The sequence below is a fragment of the Episyrphus balteatus genome, chromosome 3 (genome assembly GCF_945859705.1).
Source record: "Episyrphus balteatus chromosome 3, idEpiBalt1.1, whole genome shotgun sequence".
Classification (NCBI taxonomy): domain Eukaryota; kingdom Metazoa; phylum Arthropoda; class Insecta; order Diptera; family Syrphidae; genus Episyrphus; species Episyrphus balteatus.
The window spans coordinates 87,046,073-87,064,626 of record NC_079136.1 but is presented as its reverse complement, the minus strand read 5'-3'; the positions used below and the strand labels follow the sequence as shown (position 1 = coordinate 87,064,626).

Here is an 18,554-nt window from a genome sequence, read left to right as displayed (position 1 = left end):
GGTGGCTAGTCATCGGCAACATCTCCACAGGTGTTTTGAGGTATTTTTCAAATTTTTGAATTCAAGATTGTGTAACTTGTAGAGCCAGGGGCGGATCCAGGATTTTTTTCTGGGGGGGGGGGGGCACAAGAGACGGATTGGCAAAAAATCAGCAATCACAGTTAGAAATAAAGTGAAATATCATACGACTGACTGACAAGCAGACAGCGAATTTTAACGACGCACAATGCGGTATTTTGGTCTAAAACCTTGCCAAAAATATTTGGGCACATTTTCCACATCAAATAGGTACCAAATGACAAAAAAGTTATTCGGAAGGAAAAATTTTCATTTTCTTGGTAGGTACATTAAAAGCCACTTAAGTGCTTACGATTACCCGGGAGACAAAATAGGAAATATTAAAAATCATAAAATGCACGTACAATCCTAAAATGCTATAATTGTGCTATAACTTTTCTTAAAATGTATTCTTTATTTTATTTTTGACTTAAGTTGTTTCATTAATTATTTATTTCAAGCAATCATAATTTACAAGAAAAAGCTAAAAAAAATTACCTGTTTTCTCTTATTAATTTTTTTTATTTTAAAAGCTTACAAAAAAAATTATACCATTAAAAAGCCAATATTTCTTCTAAAGAATAAAATCATTTTTTAGTTTTTACAATGCCTCAAAAATATTAAAATAATTTATTAAAAACAATCATTTCTTATGAAAAAAGTGAAAAAATCACTTCCATCACCCAAAAATCCATTTTTTTATATGACAACCTATAATAAATTTTATACCATCTGAAACCCTATTATTTCAGCTCATTATATTTATATCGCCCATGTCTATTAGATATCTACAAAAAGAGCTAGAATTTTTTTAAACTCGATCAATTTTCATCAAAAAAAGCAAAAAAAACATATAATTTTATCTTCTCACGCTATTGAATCAATTTTTTTTCAATCACAACTAAATAAAATATACATCATGTGAAAGCTAATTATTTCACCTTTCATTTGACGTTTCAATCTTATTTCTGCGATGCCTAGAAAAAAAGTTAGAATTTTTTAAAGCCAATCATATCGAAATTCCAAACTGAGATTACGGTACTTCCCACACTGGTGGCTGGTCATGATCAACAGATCTCCACAGGTGTTTTGAGGTATTTCGCAAGTTTTTTTAATTTAGCATTGTGTAGCTTGTAGAGAATGTACAGTTATGTGTGATATATCAAATGAAAAGTAGTACTATCAGGATGCTCAATAAAGTTAAATCAAATTTATGTACTCTAGATCAAAAGATATACCATGTTAAAAAATAGAACTTTATTTTACCGTTATCTAAAATTTTGCGACTACAAAATTGATTAAAATTTTGCACAGATATAGTCCTGTTTTATCTATCTACAGTATAAATTTGTCAAAAAACTTGTGACAAAAAAACTCGTCAAAAATCATTTTGAAATACCAATTTTTTGCACGTGTATGCGCACGGAGAGACTTAAAAAAAATCCGTATTAGACCCCCAAACTTTTTTTTATTATCTTTCGAATGACGTTTTTCAAATTGTCAAAAAAAATTCCTTACCTATAATCACTACTTTGTCAATGGTCTACCTCGTGTTTTAGTTTTTAAAAACCATTTATAACTTGGTTTTGAAATTATTTAGACTTTTTTTTAATACTATTGTCAGCCTTACGATAAATGTATCTATCGATAAAAAAAATTCAACTTTCTACAACTTTGCGTTTAGAAAATAGCCAATTTTTTTCAATTTTGTTTTACCCCTATTAATCCAGTCAAATAAGGGTTTAACCTCGGAATGAATGTTAGTAGAAATTTTTTTTGCTCAATATCTTCCTGTTGCTATTCTATAACATATCTCAAAAGTCTATAAAAATCTCATGTCCGCTTGTCGCGATTTCAAGGTCAAATCGCGAAATGGAGATTTTCAAAATTAGCAAAAATAGGCTATGGTATTATATACACATATGATACATGATTTCAAAGTATTTTTAAATGCTGATTCCAAAAAATCTAAAATCAAGACAATCTGACGTCTCTGGAAAAAGTTATACCTGTTTTTCATCTGTCAACTCATATTATTATAACAGTTGCAAACTTACTGCCGAAAAACCCTTAAAATTTATGGTAGATTAACCAAATTTTGCATGAAAATTTTAGAATCCATCATTATTAAAAATCAAAACAATCCATTACAAAAAATACATATACCTACGAAATAATGGTATTTTTTGATGGAGGGGCAAATTTTAGGATATGCACTAAAGAAGATTTTTGTTCATTTTAGGAATAAGTGCTAATAGGCTAATTTTTTCATTTTAATCTTTGTTTGGATATTCTTTAACTACCCTCAAAAATCTAAAAAAATCTCATGTCCGCAAGTCCTAATTTTCTTGGTTTGAAGATAAGGTGCAGATTTTAAAAAATTGAAAAACTACTCTTCAGATATTTGTGTCAGATCATCAGGAATAAGGTGCATTACTTTTCAGGGATGGTCAGGTTGACTTGTTTGTGAGTTTTGTTGGAATTAGTGTTAAAAAATACCTTTAAATCATGTCGCTTATGTTGATATACATATAAAAATTTAAACTTTTCTTATTAATTTTCTAAAATCTGCACCTTATTTTCAAACCAAGAAAATTAGGACTTGCGAACATGAGATTTTTTTAGATTTTTGAGGGTAGTTAAAGAATATCCAAACAAAGATTAAAATGAAAAAATTAGCCTATTAGCACTTATTCCTAAAATGAACAAAAATCTTCTTTAGTGCATATCCTAAAATTTGCCCCTCCATCAAAAAATACCATTATTTCGTAGGTATATATATTTTTTGTAATGGATTGTTTTGATTTTTAATAATGATGGATTCTAAAATTTTCATGCAAAATTTGGTTAATCTACCATAAATTTTAAGGGTTTTTCGGCAGTAAGTTTGCAACTGTTATAATAATATGAGTTGACAGATGAAAAACAGGTATAACTTTTTCCAGAGACGTCAGATTGTCTTGATTTTAGATTTTTTGGAATCAGCATTTAAAAATACTTTGAAATCATGTATCATATGTGTATATAATACCATAGCCTATTTTTGCTAATTTTGAAAATCTCCATTTCGCGATTTGACCTTGAAATCGCGACAAGCGGACATGAGATTTTTATAGACTTTTGAGATATGTTATAGAATAGCAACAGGAAGATATTGAGCAAAAAAAATTTCTACTAACATTCATTCCGAGATTTACCCCTTTTTTCTCCTTATTTGACTGTATTATATTAAATGAGGGAATTTTTAAAAATCCTTCATGTCTATTTAATTTTAGGTTAATATCTTTCAAATAAGCTATAGAAGTTTTTTGTATCTCTAGTAGTTTGTTTTTAATTTTTAATTGAAATTTTTGCCACACATTTAAAAATTAAAAGTGAAACGGGAGAAAATCGCGTCACTTTTTTGTGGTGGCTGCCATGGTTCATCGATTTATAAGACGTTATCACGTCAAAAAATGTTTTGGTTTTTTAATTGATTTTGTATAAAATTTTGCAATTTATGGACATATTTATACCATTATTTAATGACCTGTTAGTTTTTAGTCAAATACTAAAAACTACATTCTAATAAATATTAAACTTCCTAAGAATAAAAAAAACTTAAACTTTTTTCCCGGGAAACTCAGTTTTTTTTTTTTTTATTTCCATTAAAATTTTTTATATCTCAAAAATATTGTGTTCAAATTGTAGGTCTATTGGCGCCAAATTGACCAAGTTATGAGTATTTTGTTATTTCGCTTACGAAAGTTTTAGTCAAGAGTTCAAAACTTTAAATCGTTCTCCCCACAACTAATTTTTTCAAAGCCGGTTCGGGGGTGCAAACTTGGGCAGATTCTTGAAATGCAAGATTGTTCAATGTTCCAGCAATTAAAATTTTTTTTAATCAAAAAAAAAATTCGTGTTTACCCAACAAATAGTCGTTTATTTATTTATAAAATTCGCATTTCCAGCCAGAAATAGACAAGAGTTTCAATCAAGTTCTTTCTGTTATTATTCATATAGTTAAAACAATTTTTATAATTTGATTTGCTTTAAGTATGAACTAGTTCTGGGGGGGGGGGGCGTATTAAAGTTAAATCAAATTATTATGTGCTCTAGATTAAAAGATTAACGTGTTTAGAAAAAGAACATCTCTTCACCGTTATCTCAGGATTTGGAATATGAAATTAGTTGAAATTTTGTACAATTATATAGTTTATTTTATTACCTAGGTTAGGTTAGGTTAGGTAGAAATGGCTGTCAGGAAAACAACTGACACACTTAGACCATTTATTGGTCCGTTGTGATACCATGATTTTGTGAGGAAATTCCTCACTAATTAAACCAGTTGGAGCTTTTAATAAAGCGGTGAAGGTTGAAGATGTCAGTATTGATTAGCTCACTGGTATCTTCTAAGAAATATTTTTCCAGGTATTTTTTACGTCTACTGGAAAGGGCAGGACATGAGCAGAGAAGATGTTGGATTGTTTCTTCTTCTTCCTCATCAAGGCAACTTCTACAGAAGTCGTTAGAGATTACGCCAAGTCTTATGGCGTGTCTACCTATGAGACAGTGTCCTGTTAAGACACCTATTACAGAGCTGATATGCAATCTGCTTAGAGACAACAAATTTTTTGAACGTTTTGGATCTAGCCTAGGCCAGATCTGCTTGGTCGTTTGGCAAGTTATAATGTTTGACCATCGTATGTTTGTTGCCTCTATAGCTTCTTGCTTCAGCATGAGTTTGCACGTTGCGATTGGTATACCAATATTTGCCTTATTGGGTAAAATTGGTATTAGAGTTCCATTTCTGGCGAGTTCGTCTGCTTCACAGTTTCCCAGAATATCTCTGTGACCCGGCACCTAGAAAAGGTGAATGTTAAACTGTTCTGACATCTCCATGAGAGATGATCGACAGTCGCGGGCAGTAACGGAGTTTGTGGAAACCGAAGCTAACGATTTAAGGGCGGCCTGGCTATCAGAGAAGATGCGGATATCCGATGTAGATATCACGTTTTCTTTGAGCCAAGTCAGTACTTCTTTAATCGCCATTATTTCCGCTTGGAACACGCTGCAGTGATTAGGGAGACGTAAGGAGAGACTAACATTAAGTCTATCGGAGTAAACCCCGCCACCCACTCCGTCATTGGTTTTAGAACCATCTGTATAGAAATGAATTGAATCATCTCTTAGAAACTCGGCATTGTCCCATTCTGATCTATTTGGGATGGTGACTTCATAATTATTGCCGAAAACCAATTGTGGGGTGGTGTAGTCGGAGTGACTGTGGATTGATCCGAATGAATTCAGAATATTTGTGTGGCCAATAGAGTTATTGGTCCATTGAGAGATGGCTTGGAGTCGAATAGCAGTGCTCGCGGCCACCTGCTTGCTGAATATATCTATGGGTGGAAGATTGAGTAATATATCAAGAGCGGCGGAAGGTGTCGAACGGAGAGCTCCGCTGATGCACATGCAGGCTGAACGTTGGACTTTGCTTAACTTGTCTCGATATGTTACTTTTTCCAGAGCAGTCCACCAAACTGCTACCCCGTAAGTGAGAATAGGTCTGATGACTGCAGTGTATAGCCAATGAGTTATTTTAGGAGATAGTCCCCATTTATTCCCTATAGCTTTTTTGCAAGAAAAGAGTGCCACTGTGGCTTTTCTTATTCTTTCTTGTATGTTGGTTTTCCAGTTTAATTTGCTATCCAAAATAAGACCCAGGTATTTGGCTTCGCTGGCAAAATTAAGTGGAACACCATTAATAGAGGGGGGGTCTAGTTGTGGAATTTTATATTTCTTTGTAAAGAGGACAAGTTCTGTTTTTTGAGGATTTACCCCCAATCCACAGTTTGTTGCCCATTTTAGTAGCTTATTTAGAGCAGTTTGCATTAGTTCTATTATAGTATGCAGATGTTTTCCTGATATGGCAATGGCGACGTCGTCAGCGTATGCAATCACTTTGAATCCATCTACTTCTAGACCGACTAGTAGTTCATTAACCACTAAGTTCCACAGGAGTGGGGAGAGTACCCCTCCTTGTGGTGTACCTCTACTAACAGATCTTCTTGCTGAGAAATCTCCTAGAGTTGAGTTAATAATTCTGCTTTTCAGCATAAGGTCTATTAGCTCGCTCAGTGAGCTATCTACTTTAAGGTTCTTCAGTGCATTTGTGATTGCTATGTTGCTGACGTTGTTGAACGCGCCTTCAATATCAAGAAATGCAACTAAGGTGAACTCTTTATGATGGAGGGAATATTCAATAGTGCGCACTACAGTATGTAGTGCTGTTTCAACCGATTTCCCTTTACAATAAGCGTGTTGTGCTGTAGATATAAGATTGGGATCTATGACATTACGCAAGTGGATATCAATCATTCGTTCTAAGGTTTTAAGAAGGAATGATGATAGGCTGATAGGTCGGAGGTCTTTCGGATTGACATGAGAGAATTTGCCTGCTTTGGGTATGAATACAACTTTAACTTCTCTCCATAGGGCAGGGATGTGTTTCAATTTTACACATCCATTCAGAATTATCTCTAAGATGGGAATTAGAATATCTGATGTCATTTGAAGTTCGGCTGGTATTATACCATCCGGTCCAGCGGATTTGTATGGTTTGAAGGCGTTGATGGCCCACTTTAGCTTCTCTCTTGTAATCAGACCAAGATTGTTTTTTGAATTTGTGTCTGGCCCTGATGGGTCGACTCTGTTTATAATGTTTGAGCTACTTGGAAAATGAGTATCTAGTAGCAAATTGAGTGATTCTTCACAGGAGTTGGTCCAGGCCCCGTTATTTGTTTTCAAGGCACTGGGCATTAAAGGGTTTGTTGAGAGAATTTTTCTTAATCTAGAGGCTTCTGAAGAGTCTTCTATTTTTTCACAGAAATTTCTCCAAGAAGATGTTTTACATTTTCTTAGCTGTTTTTTGTAGACTTTCAGGGATTCTTTGTATAGGTCCCAGTCTGAAACATCTCTAGTGGATTTGGCGAGATTGAAGAGTTTTCTACAAGCTTTTCTGTGCGGTTCTAGCCCTGAGTTCCACCAGTGTGGCTTCTGCTTTCCTCTTACTTGTATGAGTGGGCAGGAGTTATTCATTGATAGGTTAAGGGCAGAAGTGAGATCATTGACTTTGTTGTCGAGATCGATTGTATTTGAGGGATAACTTAGAAGTTCAGGTTTAAGTAAGCTTGTCAGAGTTTCCCTGTATTTTTGCCAGTTAGTTTTGCGATAGTTTCGGAATGCTAACTGTTTAGTAGTCACATCGTTAAGACTAAATTGGATGTATCTATGATCAGAGAACGAGTGTTCTTCAGATACTTTCCAATTTAAGATCCTTTGATGAATCGAATCGGAGACAAGAGTAATGTCTAGTACTTCTTGTCGGTTTCTGGTAACGAATGTTGGTTCATTGCCAGTATTACTTACTATCAGGTTAGTACTCAAAATAAAATCAAAAAGTGACTCACCTCTATCATTTATGTCGGTACTTCCCCAGACCGTGTGATGGGCGTTTGCATCGCAACCAATTATGAGGCAGATCTTTTGCCTTTCAGCATCGGCTACAAGTCTCCGTAGTTTTTCGCCAGGGAGAGGGCCGAGTTGGTCATGGCCGAGATATGCCGACGCAATCCAGAGTGTTCCTTGGTCAGTTTGCAGTCTGACCGCGGTTACATCTCGATCGCTGTAATTAGGGAGTAAATATACATTAGTATTACTTCTTGCTAATATGCATGATCTGGGGTCACCTTTGTCCGATGCATATAGCAAGTTGTACCCAGGAGTCCTGAGTCCCTGAACCATGGACTTGCAGATCCATGGTTCCTGGACCAGCACCACGTCTTCCCCATTCTTGTGGATTCGGAGAAGAAGGGAGGCCGAAGCCTGCTTGGAGTGGTGAAGGTTAATCTGAACTAACTGGAGCATGAATGCTACTGTTAGTCAGATCAGCCCCCACCACCGTAAGGTCGAGGTCTTCGGATTCTGACTCAGAAGATGAACGTAGGAGTTCATCTTCACTGAGTAGAATCTTGTTGAGATATTCCTCTGTTTCCATCTCAACATCGGAGTTATCTGGTATTGGAGCCATTATGGCTGGCGTTTTAGAGCCCGAGGGGACCTCCTCAGTTGGGGAGATTACCGGCGTATCAACCTCCATTGATGGAGATGGAGGATTGATATTTAAGGCAATGTCTTCTTCTAAGGAGGGAACCTCAGGTGCCGGAAGTGATGGAGGTGCAGCTTTTGCACTCTCCTCATCTTTTTTATAGATCTTTAAGGTTGTAGAAGTCCATCCAAACCTTATCTGACTTTGGTTCGCGGCTAGGGGAGTCAACGACTCCTTATTGATGACAATTATTGCCGATCTATAAGGGCCCGTTGGCTCCTCCAGCTTTGCGACTTTCCAGTCGTGAGTGGGTAGGGATGGATTTCCAAACTGGATCATTTTGAGCACAGTATCTTTGCAGGCTAGCTCAGCTGGGATACTGATGCGAGCTCTAGGTCTGCAAGGAATGTCTTCCTTTGCCACAACCTCTAGCTTGGCATCAGGCCATAGCCCCTCTAGTCTGCTGATAGCAAGCTTATATAGATCGCATGATCTCTTGTCACCGAATGCGACGAGCTTGACGCGGCCTTGGTGCCATCCCGCGTCCTCAACAACTGCAGGCTCACCCGGGTTCTCCATCATGAGAGTCCAGTAGGAGATCTGCAGTTTGTTTGAGACCATCGTCCAACGGTCAAAAGAGATCATGCCATCGACATTACTTCTATCGATAACTGCAAGGATAGACTTGTCCTTAAGAACGTCACTAAAGGACAGGTCTTTCCTAGTGTGAGTGCTGGAATTATGCACTTTTTGTCTTTTAGATTCCGAGACGGAATCCTCAACAGACCTTTGTCGCTTTGACGTTAAGTCGCTGCTGGTCAATCTTTTGCTGAGAATAGCTTTTGCCCATTCTAACTTGCTGGATTGCTCTGGGGACCGTTCGGCTATTGGTATCAACCTTAGTGCTCTATAGATCCCCTTTGCGTTCCTTATGTCATTACGGGACGCTCTTTTGCTTTCCTCTCCAGCGGAGGTGGAACTATGAGAGACAGCTACACTGCCGCTGGGGATTTGAGCACTTTTAGGGTCAGGAAGAGGTCTGCCTTGACTAGAGGTGAGACTGTAAGAGACAGACGTTTTACTGGTCAAGACATCCCCTTCCGGACCCACAGAGTTAACTATTCCTGAGTTTGGAGTAGCAATTCTGTTACTGTGTTCCTCGGCGGAAGCATGACTGTAAGAGACAGCCTTACTTCCGTCAGGGAGTGGAGTAACCAACGTGTTCTGAAGGGGTTTGCTTTGACTGAGGGTGGATTCGTAAGAGACGGTCCGTTTTTCAGTCATAGCATCCCCCTCAGGGCCCGTAGAATTATCTACATTAGTGCTTGGGGTGTCAGTAGTACTGTAAGAGACAGCCGTACTTCCACTAGTGGGAGCTACCAAGGTAGCAGGGTTTGTATTGGTGGTTGTTCGCCGGCTTCCAGTTTTGCACTTTGCAGTCTTTCTGGAGGCTGAGGTCGACTCACCTTTATTTTTCTTTTTGTCAGCGTTTTTCTTTATTTCCGCCGAGCTAACTTTTGTCACTGGCGACTTAGCCTCTTTCGAGGCCAATCCCTCGCCGGCAGTCGCGACACCTGCCGACACTTGAACGTATATCCCCGTTCGATTTTTTATATCTTCGTTAGCTTTTTCCATGTTTTTGTTTTTCAAGTTTTCTAACATTGAGGTTATTTTTGAGTTATGTTTGTGGTGAGATCCTGCAACTGGATTGCTGGAGGATCCCACGATAAGCACCCCCACCACGACAAGGTCAACTCATAGGGGGTGATTTTATTACCTATCTACAGTATAAATTTCATTCTTATATCTTTTAAAAAAAAAAGTTATAATCAATTGATTTTTCCTGTCGCTTTTTCGTTTCATCGTGTTTCAAATCACTATGATACTAAAGAAGTTTTCACTTCAAAAACAGAAATTAGTTTCCGTCTATAAATTAAAAATCAAGTTAATTAAATGATAACCAACTTTAGTAAGTTGATAAATTAAAATCAGTCTGCTTTTTGACTTAGTAACTTACTAAAATGGCTTTTGCATTTTACTTAATCGTTTAAAATTTTGCGCTATTTACTCGAATTACACATATTTTGTTGTTTGTTTATGTACATAAAGTTAAGATAGATGCTTCTTAAAATACAAACGAAGTTTTGTTATTATTATCACGTCATACGTCATACACCATAGATATATAGAAAAACTTTCAAAAAAAGAGGAGGCAAACGTAGTAGCTGCATAGTTAAAAATAGGTACACTTGGGCGTATACTTACTTTTTTCTCTATAAAAACATTTTATGTTACAATACATTTTTATTCACATGATAAAATAATAAACCAAATTTAGCATTAATACCATCGAAATTATTGTTATGTATTTTGTTTGATAAGTTCAACACCATGTGGTTAAAGTTTTTTACTGAACAATTTAGAACAGATACCTAAGTTTTGGTGCAATTACTTTTTTACTCGTTGATAGAATTTAATTTTTTTTGTGATTTTGACTGATAAATTTACTTAACTTTTGTTTTAAAATTCATTTTAAAAACTTTTATTTAATTTAAAATAGACACCTAATGCAGAATCCAAGCGCAATAATGACGACTTCCTCCCAGGTTTAGATTTATATGACAATGACGGAAAGAAAACACATCTATTGATAGAAGTTATAAGTGGATTTTCTTTAGTAAGTATGAAATTTTTAAAAATCAATGTTAAAAAGTTCAGTTTTTAAAAATATTTCTTGACCAAATTTCGAAAATTCTGATCTTCTTTACAGGTGATTGCAACAATTATTATCTACTCTTCAGCTTGTTTCTGCATATTTCTTACCGTCAATTGGTTATCAAAAATATCAGCCAGCAGATCTTCGCAAGGGAAACTATGAAAATCCCACTTCCCTAATAATCCTGAGCATAATAATAATTAATTAAAGAGGTTTAAATAAATTTAATTAATAGTTTGTATCCAAAATAAGATGTATTATAATTTATACTTACATCTGTGTATAGGTACCTAATGAGAAAGGCTTTAGTTATAGTTTATTGTACAACTCAACGCCCGCAAACATTGTTGTTAAATAAATGAACAAAAATGCACTAAAATCAGAGATTAAGATTTATGTTTACCGCCGTTACGGTTCGATTAGCTTTTGCAGCATTTCGCTAGACATATCATCAACGATGCATCTTTAAAACAAAAAAGTTGTATTAAAATGTTTCGTACGTAAGAGTGGATACATTTTTCCATCTAGTTAGGAAGTTTTTGAATTAATTTAAAGTTTGAGTTAGTATAGTAAACAATGTCTGGACTGACGCATTCATTACTCATATTGATGACATTGTATATAGTTTGATGAGAATATTTATGTATAGTGAAAGATTTTTATTATTTTTTTTAAGCCTGGATTTGTTTTTTTTTTCTTAGAAGTAGGTATATAATGATATATAATCATGTGTCGTAAGAAATTTAAAGGTATAAGAGCAAGATTGCCAATATACTTTTTTTTTAAACTTTGGTTTTCTTACCACGTTTTTATTTATAGGTAATTTGTGAGGATGGAGGCGGTGTGCAAATAAAAGCTGATTTTAAGGACTTAAAAATAGAAAATTATCAAGAAATTGACCTAAAGTCCATTTCAATATGGTTTTGTTAGAAGCGGCCATTACTTTACTGCCGATAAAAAACAGGAAGTACTGAATCAGAAACGATATTTCGTCCCGGTGTTCAGTGGCGTACGTTGAGTCGCCGGGGCCCCGGGGCAAGACTAAATTTTGGGGCCCCTTAGATAAAAAAAGTACGTATACGCCGTAGTTTTTTTTTGTATGGCTTATTTATTTTTAGGTTTATTTTAATGTTATAATATGTTTGTACTTTGCTATACTTACTTAAAATTTCTATCATAAAAGTAGTAAATACTTGTACTAGAGGGGCCCCCAAAATTAAATATTTAGAGACCCCTAAAATAAATTCTTTTTTTTAGCTTAGAATTGATAGTTGTGGCCCCAACAACTGAAGTAATATGTAGACATTTGATTTTCCATCATGAAACATAGTTTATTTCTTTTGGGGCCCCTGAAAAACTATTTTTGGAGCCTCAAAATTAAGTGCTTAGAGGCCCCTAAAATATAATATAATTTTTTTGGTGCCAAGAATTAATAGGTATAGGGACCTCTATTCTGAAGTAGTATTCGGAACGCCACCAATAACGTAATGTTGGGCACTGATGTATTAATGTTGGGGCCCCTGAATTGATATTTAATTTTCCATTTGATTGTTTTGAACCACTGAAGTAATAGCTTTTGAGGATCCTCTAATAATATTTGTCATGCCATCAGAAAATTTGATGAATATTTTGGGCTCCTTAGTAATAGATTTTGGGACAACCAAATTAATATTTGATTGCCTCTCAAATAACGGGGTTCCTGAAAAATAATTTTTTGGGACCCTTCATATAATGTTTTTGGAGCCCCGAAGTCATAGTTTTTGGGGCTCCTAAAGTAATATTTAGATTTAGTAATCCATCAACAAATGTAATTTAGGGTAACTTCGGGCATTATGGCGCACCGGGCATTATGGCGCACCTCTCAACTACCATACTTCCAATACTCGCATTCAAATAAAACCAATGCAGAAACTTTGGCCTTCGTCGAACACTAGCCTTGTGACGATCGCAGGTCAGTGCTTTTATTTTTGTGCCAAACAAAAAAGAAAACAAAAAAAATATACCGGTTCTGGGTTCCAATATAATATCGCCTTGTTTTTGTTTGTGTGTATTTCGGTAAGTATACAGTGCACGTGTTTGTTGTAAAGAGTGAAACGCAGAGTACAGTTTTGGTTTGGTTATATCACTTGTTATATTTTAACTGAAGTAAGAATTGTGTTTAGTTTTTGGAGTTTTGTGAATATGTGTATATTTTGCAATATGGCGCAGATGTAATAAGGGCATTATGGCGCTATATTATACCCGACTGCGCCATAATGCCCTTATGTAAAACTAATTTCAAAAGTAACTCTGCATTTTTTTAAATTTGAAAATAACCTCAATTTAACGTTAATCTTATGAAACTTATTTACAATTATATTTCAGAAATGCTGAATATACGTAAAAAAAGTAAAGGGTTCCGAAGTAAATGGGGTTCGCCATATTGCCCGTACATAGGGCAATATGGTTTTTTTTGGACTATTTTTAATTTAATTTATTTTTTGTTAAAAAGCTTGAATTTTTATTCTTAAATAATTTATTTATGTTACGTTTTTATGAAATTGAATTAAAAAAAATGATTGAAGTAAAAATTGTAGTCCGTAGTAAAGTTATTTGAGTTTGTGCTTAGGTATGCCATAATGCCCTAATTTACCCTAATTAAAAAAACATTTTTTTTTAATTTAATTTTTTTTGACGCCTTGAAGTAAGGGCTTTTGGGGCCCCTGGCCTGAAGTTGTTTTTTTGCTTTTTTGGGCCCTCTAATGTATTATTTGTGGTTGCAAAGATTTTTCAAGTAATATTTTTTGGGGCCTTAAGATAAAATTATAATTTTTCTTTTAAAAAAGCAGTTTATTTTTTTGGGACCCCTTGGGTAACCTTTTTATTAAATTAATATATATTGTGTGGCTACCATTGCATTATACATTACACTGACTGACATAATTAGTCTCCCTTGTATCCGAAGTGATTCAAATACATTTTAATTTACTTCGTAACTCAATTTATGCTAACAGTGTCCTTCTCTGCACTGTCTCCAGTGGGGGCCCTGGGGTCGGTCGGGGGCCCCGGCGCGCCGCCCCGCTTGCCCCAAGGGAGTGTACGCCCCTGCCGGTGTTAGTCATTTTTCTAGGGATATGGTGGACATGTTTAACTAGTTTATCTGTTTGTCTATCAAGTTTGAAACACAACAAATACAAACAATACAAATAACTTTTTTTTAAACCTTAAAGCGTATTCATACTTCCATAGACATTAAAGAAGAACTATTAATATGGGAGGAATTTCGTTTGATAACTAAATACTTTTTGTTTTTGTCGTCTGTATAGAAATGACGGCACCTAACAAAACAATATTGGAATGGACTTTAAGCCAATTCAAGGATAATTGTTGATATTGATTATAATAGTAGAACACTGTCTCGATTCTGATTAATTATTTATGGATTAAAAAGGTGTACCTAAAGAAAGCCAAAGTTTAAATAAAATCTTAACTCCTTTAGTTTTACATAAATGTAACGGTAAATAATGTTTGAGATTAACTTAAATGGATGGTTTATGAAAATAGGAAGTTGTATCTGAATAAAGAGACGTTAAATGATGGCATCAAGGCCACCTGATGGTATAACGTTTATCTGTTAAAACTTCTTGATGGTTCCTTAAAAAGCCGTACCTACTTCTGACAATGTACACTGCCGGTCAATAGAATAGGTTCACTTTGTTAACGGCAAAGAAGAGCTTTTATCGCTTAAAAAAAGCTTTTCAAAAAACTTTTTGAGAATGCAGTTTCAAAGCATGTCTTTTTTCCTAACTACAAATCAGAAAGAAGTATAGTTGAAAAACTATTATAACGGTAAATGTATATGATGTTTAGGAATCTTTCTAAAAAAAGGCCAATTTTAATCGGTCAATAGAATAGGTTCACCCACTTTTAAGTAAGTTTGGGTTCAAAGAAACTTAGATTAGTTTGGGGGTTTTTTGGTGGAGTAGAGTGAGGTTTATTTAAATAAGTTTTAAGGGAAAATCAGACAGTCCAGGTGCCTTAGTTTCGAAGAAAAAATAAATATCAAGTTGTAGACCGAACAAAATTAAGGCGTGTGTGTAAAATCGAGAAAAAAATGAAAAATCGTATAACCTAGCTAGCAGATCTTTAAAAAATAAAGAAAACTACGAAAAAAACTATAATAAAAATATTATACGAGGGGAAAAGAGCCTAAAAATGAAAAGAAAAGCTCACTATCTTTTGGTTGGTACTCGTTTCTTTCGTATTAAAATCTTAAATTAAATGTTTCCCAGCAAGTATTCTTATTTTTTGAACTGTAGAAAGATTGGCGAGAAGTGCCTAAAAACCAATAGGAAACTCCGTTAAAACCTCAAAGAATCAAAAATAGGTTGGATTTCGAAAAGTGTCACATGAGTTAAAAAAGAGATTTGCAGTGTGTGTGTTCATTTCGAGGAATAAAATAAAATTTGTGTGTCCTGGAAGGTTTAAAACATTTCTAATTTGATTTAGGAAGGGGTGAATTGCTTTTGCTGCGAGATTTAATGCAAGCTCATTCTCAAAATGACTTTTTCAGAGCTTAGTGATTTATTCGGCAGGATAAAGAGGTATTCACTCCGTCAGAACAATTCTTTGCCGCCGGGTACAAAGGGGTTAAGTCATAGATGATAGTTTGCCCGAAAATGCGAAGTTGAGCTAATCCTTGAATTTTTGAGCATTGATCCTCTTATTTTTATAGAAAAGAGTTGTCCTAAATTTATGTTTTTGATACCAAATAAAAAAGAAAAAAGATGTTATTCTTATTTCATCGAAACCCGAAAAGTGCAATTTTGTGACTTAACCAATTTGTACCCGGCGGCAAAGAATTTTACTGTAGAAAAAAGAGTAAAATCTAGCACTTTTGTAATAGTCATTCTACTCTTCGGGCCTTTAACTTGTTGGAAAAGGTCGGAAATGTCTTGTACGTGAATTCTATGAGTTGAGGTAATAATTTTCGGATACAGTATTGTAAAAAAATTAGTATTGCTGTTTGAAATTTCGAAAGAATATCTACCCTAAAACTAGCATAATTTTGTTTAATATCTTCTGTTACGCCAAAAAATTTTTTTGTCTATTTTAACAGAGGTATTTGAATCCTGTAACTCCCTCGTCTTAAAGGAAATACAAATTCCCGTACAATTTTAAAACAAAATTTAAAAAAAAATTAATTTGAAAGTTACCAGTGTTATTAAATAAAAATAATTTTTATTTTAACTTGTAAAATAATTCTGGGCTAGCGGAAAACAATGCGTTGATTGAACGAGTTGTTAAAAGGCAAATTATTCAATCGAAGGACTTGTGCATTACTAGGGATCGGGTTTCCATGCAAACGCATGTTTTTTTAGGAACACCTTGGAAGCATGGCAACGAATTATGTATACGAATCAGGATATTTCATTTAAAATGGCAATCAATTGTAAGTGCATATTTTTGCATATTTTGCATTTATTTGCATTTTTTTTTGCATATTTTGGAAATAAATGCATGTTTCTCGTGCATATTTTCGCAAAAATTAGCAAAAACAACGAAATTACAGGCTTGAAATTTTTTACTAAAAGTGACTGAAAGTCAATTAGAAACCGTAAGCAAATGCTGTGCAAAACTGACAAACCAACGTTGTCCAAACTAATAAAACACACTATCAAATGATAAATTGGATTATTTAAGAGTAAATTTTCTGCAATTTTATTTATAAAAAAAAACCCAATATTTCCAAAAAGTTACATCTTTGAACTCGGAAATGGTTTCGTATACAGATTTCATAAAAGTTACGTAAAATCTTTTTTTATAATTTTAAAGAAATACTGATATTTTACAAATTCACGTGGCCTTAAATGCATATTTAAAGTGCATATTTATTATTTTTAAGAGCATATTTTAAGCGAATATTTTTCGTTTTTAAGTGCATGAAAATCCTATCCCTATAAATTACACTGTACTTTAAGGACATGATGGTCTTAATTGGTCAAACTTAACCCTTTCGGACCCAGCGTTACTCTCATGTAACATTTTTATTAAAATTCGTAAAAAAATATTAAATTAAACAATTTTTTAGGTTACGATGGCTTAATTGAAAGATAATAATGCCTAGTTACTGGATTACTACAAAAAGTTAGTCAAATATCATACCTTTAGTTTTTTTTTATCGGGAAAGGGACTGAAATTCACATTTTTTGTTTGCAAACAAAAATTTTTTTTATATATGGTCATAATTTTGAAAAAAAAAGATATAAAAAATGTTAATGCAGAAAGTGTTTTGTTTTTTTGCTTAGGAGAAGTAGCATACATTATAGTTTCATAAAAAGTTATTTTCTCAGTTCTCCGACTTTGTTTGGTGGTCATAAGCAGTGCATGTTACTTACATGTAACATGAGAAAAACACATTAGTTTTGCTATTTATTATTTTGGAAAATAACTTTTTGCTATTCATATTTCTTAGTTGTGATGTTTTTGACCCGATAATACCGAAAAAACATTTTTTAATATTGATTTTCATAGCTTGGGTTCGAAAGGGTTAAGGCTAAACCCTAAACAAAAGCAAACGAATCACACAACGTTTTTGTTTGGTTATTCTTAGAACTCTTTGGAACTGTTCGATTCGAAATGCAAAACGAACGAACTTTAATATTTTTAATTCAAATAGCACATTTTCAAGTTTATGCCTACTATCAAAACTTTTGTAAAAAAAATTTGGCATGACCCCCCCCCCCCCCCAAGAAGAAATCCTGTATACGCCCCTGAGCCTTAACAAGTTTAACCTTTTAAAACATGCTTATTGAAATACGTAAAATAAATTACCTAACCATACCATCATACATTGAAAAAGAACGTTTGTCAAAATATTTGTTTCACTCAAAAATTAGCACTTTTAATACGCATAATACTATCCATATGACTGACTTTGAGTATCATGAAATTCATCATAATTCATAAGTCAAAACATACTTATTAGCCTTCAATTTAGCTCTGTTATCTTAACCGTTACATAAAAAAAGTTCAGCTACTGAGATGGTTAGGCCATGTGGAGCGCATATTGACAACATGTTCCGGCCCTGAAAGTTTTTGACTGCAACCCTGTAGAGGAAGACCTCGTTTAAGGTGGTGCACGCAAGTGGAAGGGGACCTCAATCAACTTGGTGTGCGAAACTGGAAGCACCGAGCTAAGGATACAGCTGGCTAGAGAAGCTTTTTGGTTAAGACCCAAATCCACAGAGGATTGTAGCCGCGTTACGGCGCGCGGCGCTGGTTATCCTATGTAATTAAGTAAAGACCAAAAACTAGACATGATAAAAATCAGTAAACAGTTTTGAATTTTGAACACAAAAGTTAACTTAAATCACATAACATAGTTCTTGCTCCCGACTTTTTTCTTGCCCACCACATTTACATTGGTACATTAAACTTTAAAAAAAATAACGGTAGAAATATCTTAACTTGTTAGCCCTTATATTGAATTCTAGACAATTTGCTAAAATAGAGTGTTTAACCTATAATCTATAGTCAAATACCAGGTGCTTTTTTTTTTATAACTGTTAAAGTCAAGCTACATTTAAATTCCAAACATTGAATAATAACATTTGCGCAGTTTGCGAAATTATTAAAATTGATTAAGTCTTATCTTGAAACATTGCGAATAGCCATCGTCACTGTAATTATATAGGATATCCTTGTTGCTTC

General features: G+C 34.4%; 1 protein-coding gene across 2 annotated transcripts in view; it reads left to right on the top strand.

Moving 5' to 3' along the window:
• The window catches only part of LOC129914280 (uncharacterized), a 30,625-nt gene extending 19,379 nt beyond the window's left edge, over positions 1-11,246 (top strand). For both annotated transcript variants that reach the window (XM_055993455.1, XM_055993454.1), the window contains 2 exons: positions 10,707-10,823; positions 10,917-11,246. In XM_055993455.1, the coding sequence (XP_055849430.1) occupies positions 10,707-10,823; positions 10,917-11,024 (225 nt within the window). In that variant the 3' untranslated portion in view covers positions 11,025-11,246. The remainder of the gene's footprint in view (positions 1-10,706; positions 10,824-10,916) is intronic.
• The last annotated feature ends 7,308 nt before the right edge of the window (positions 11,247-18,554 follow it).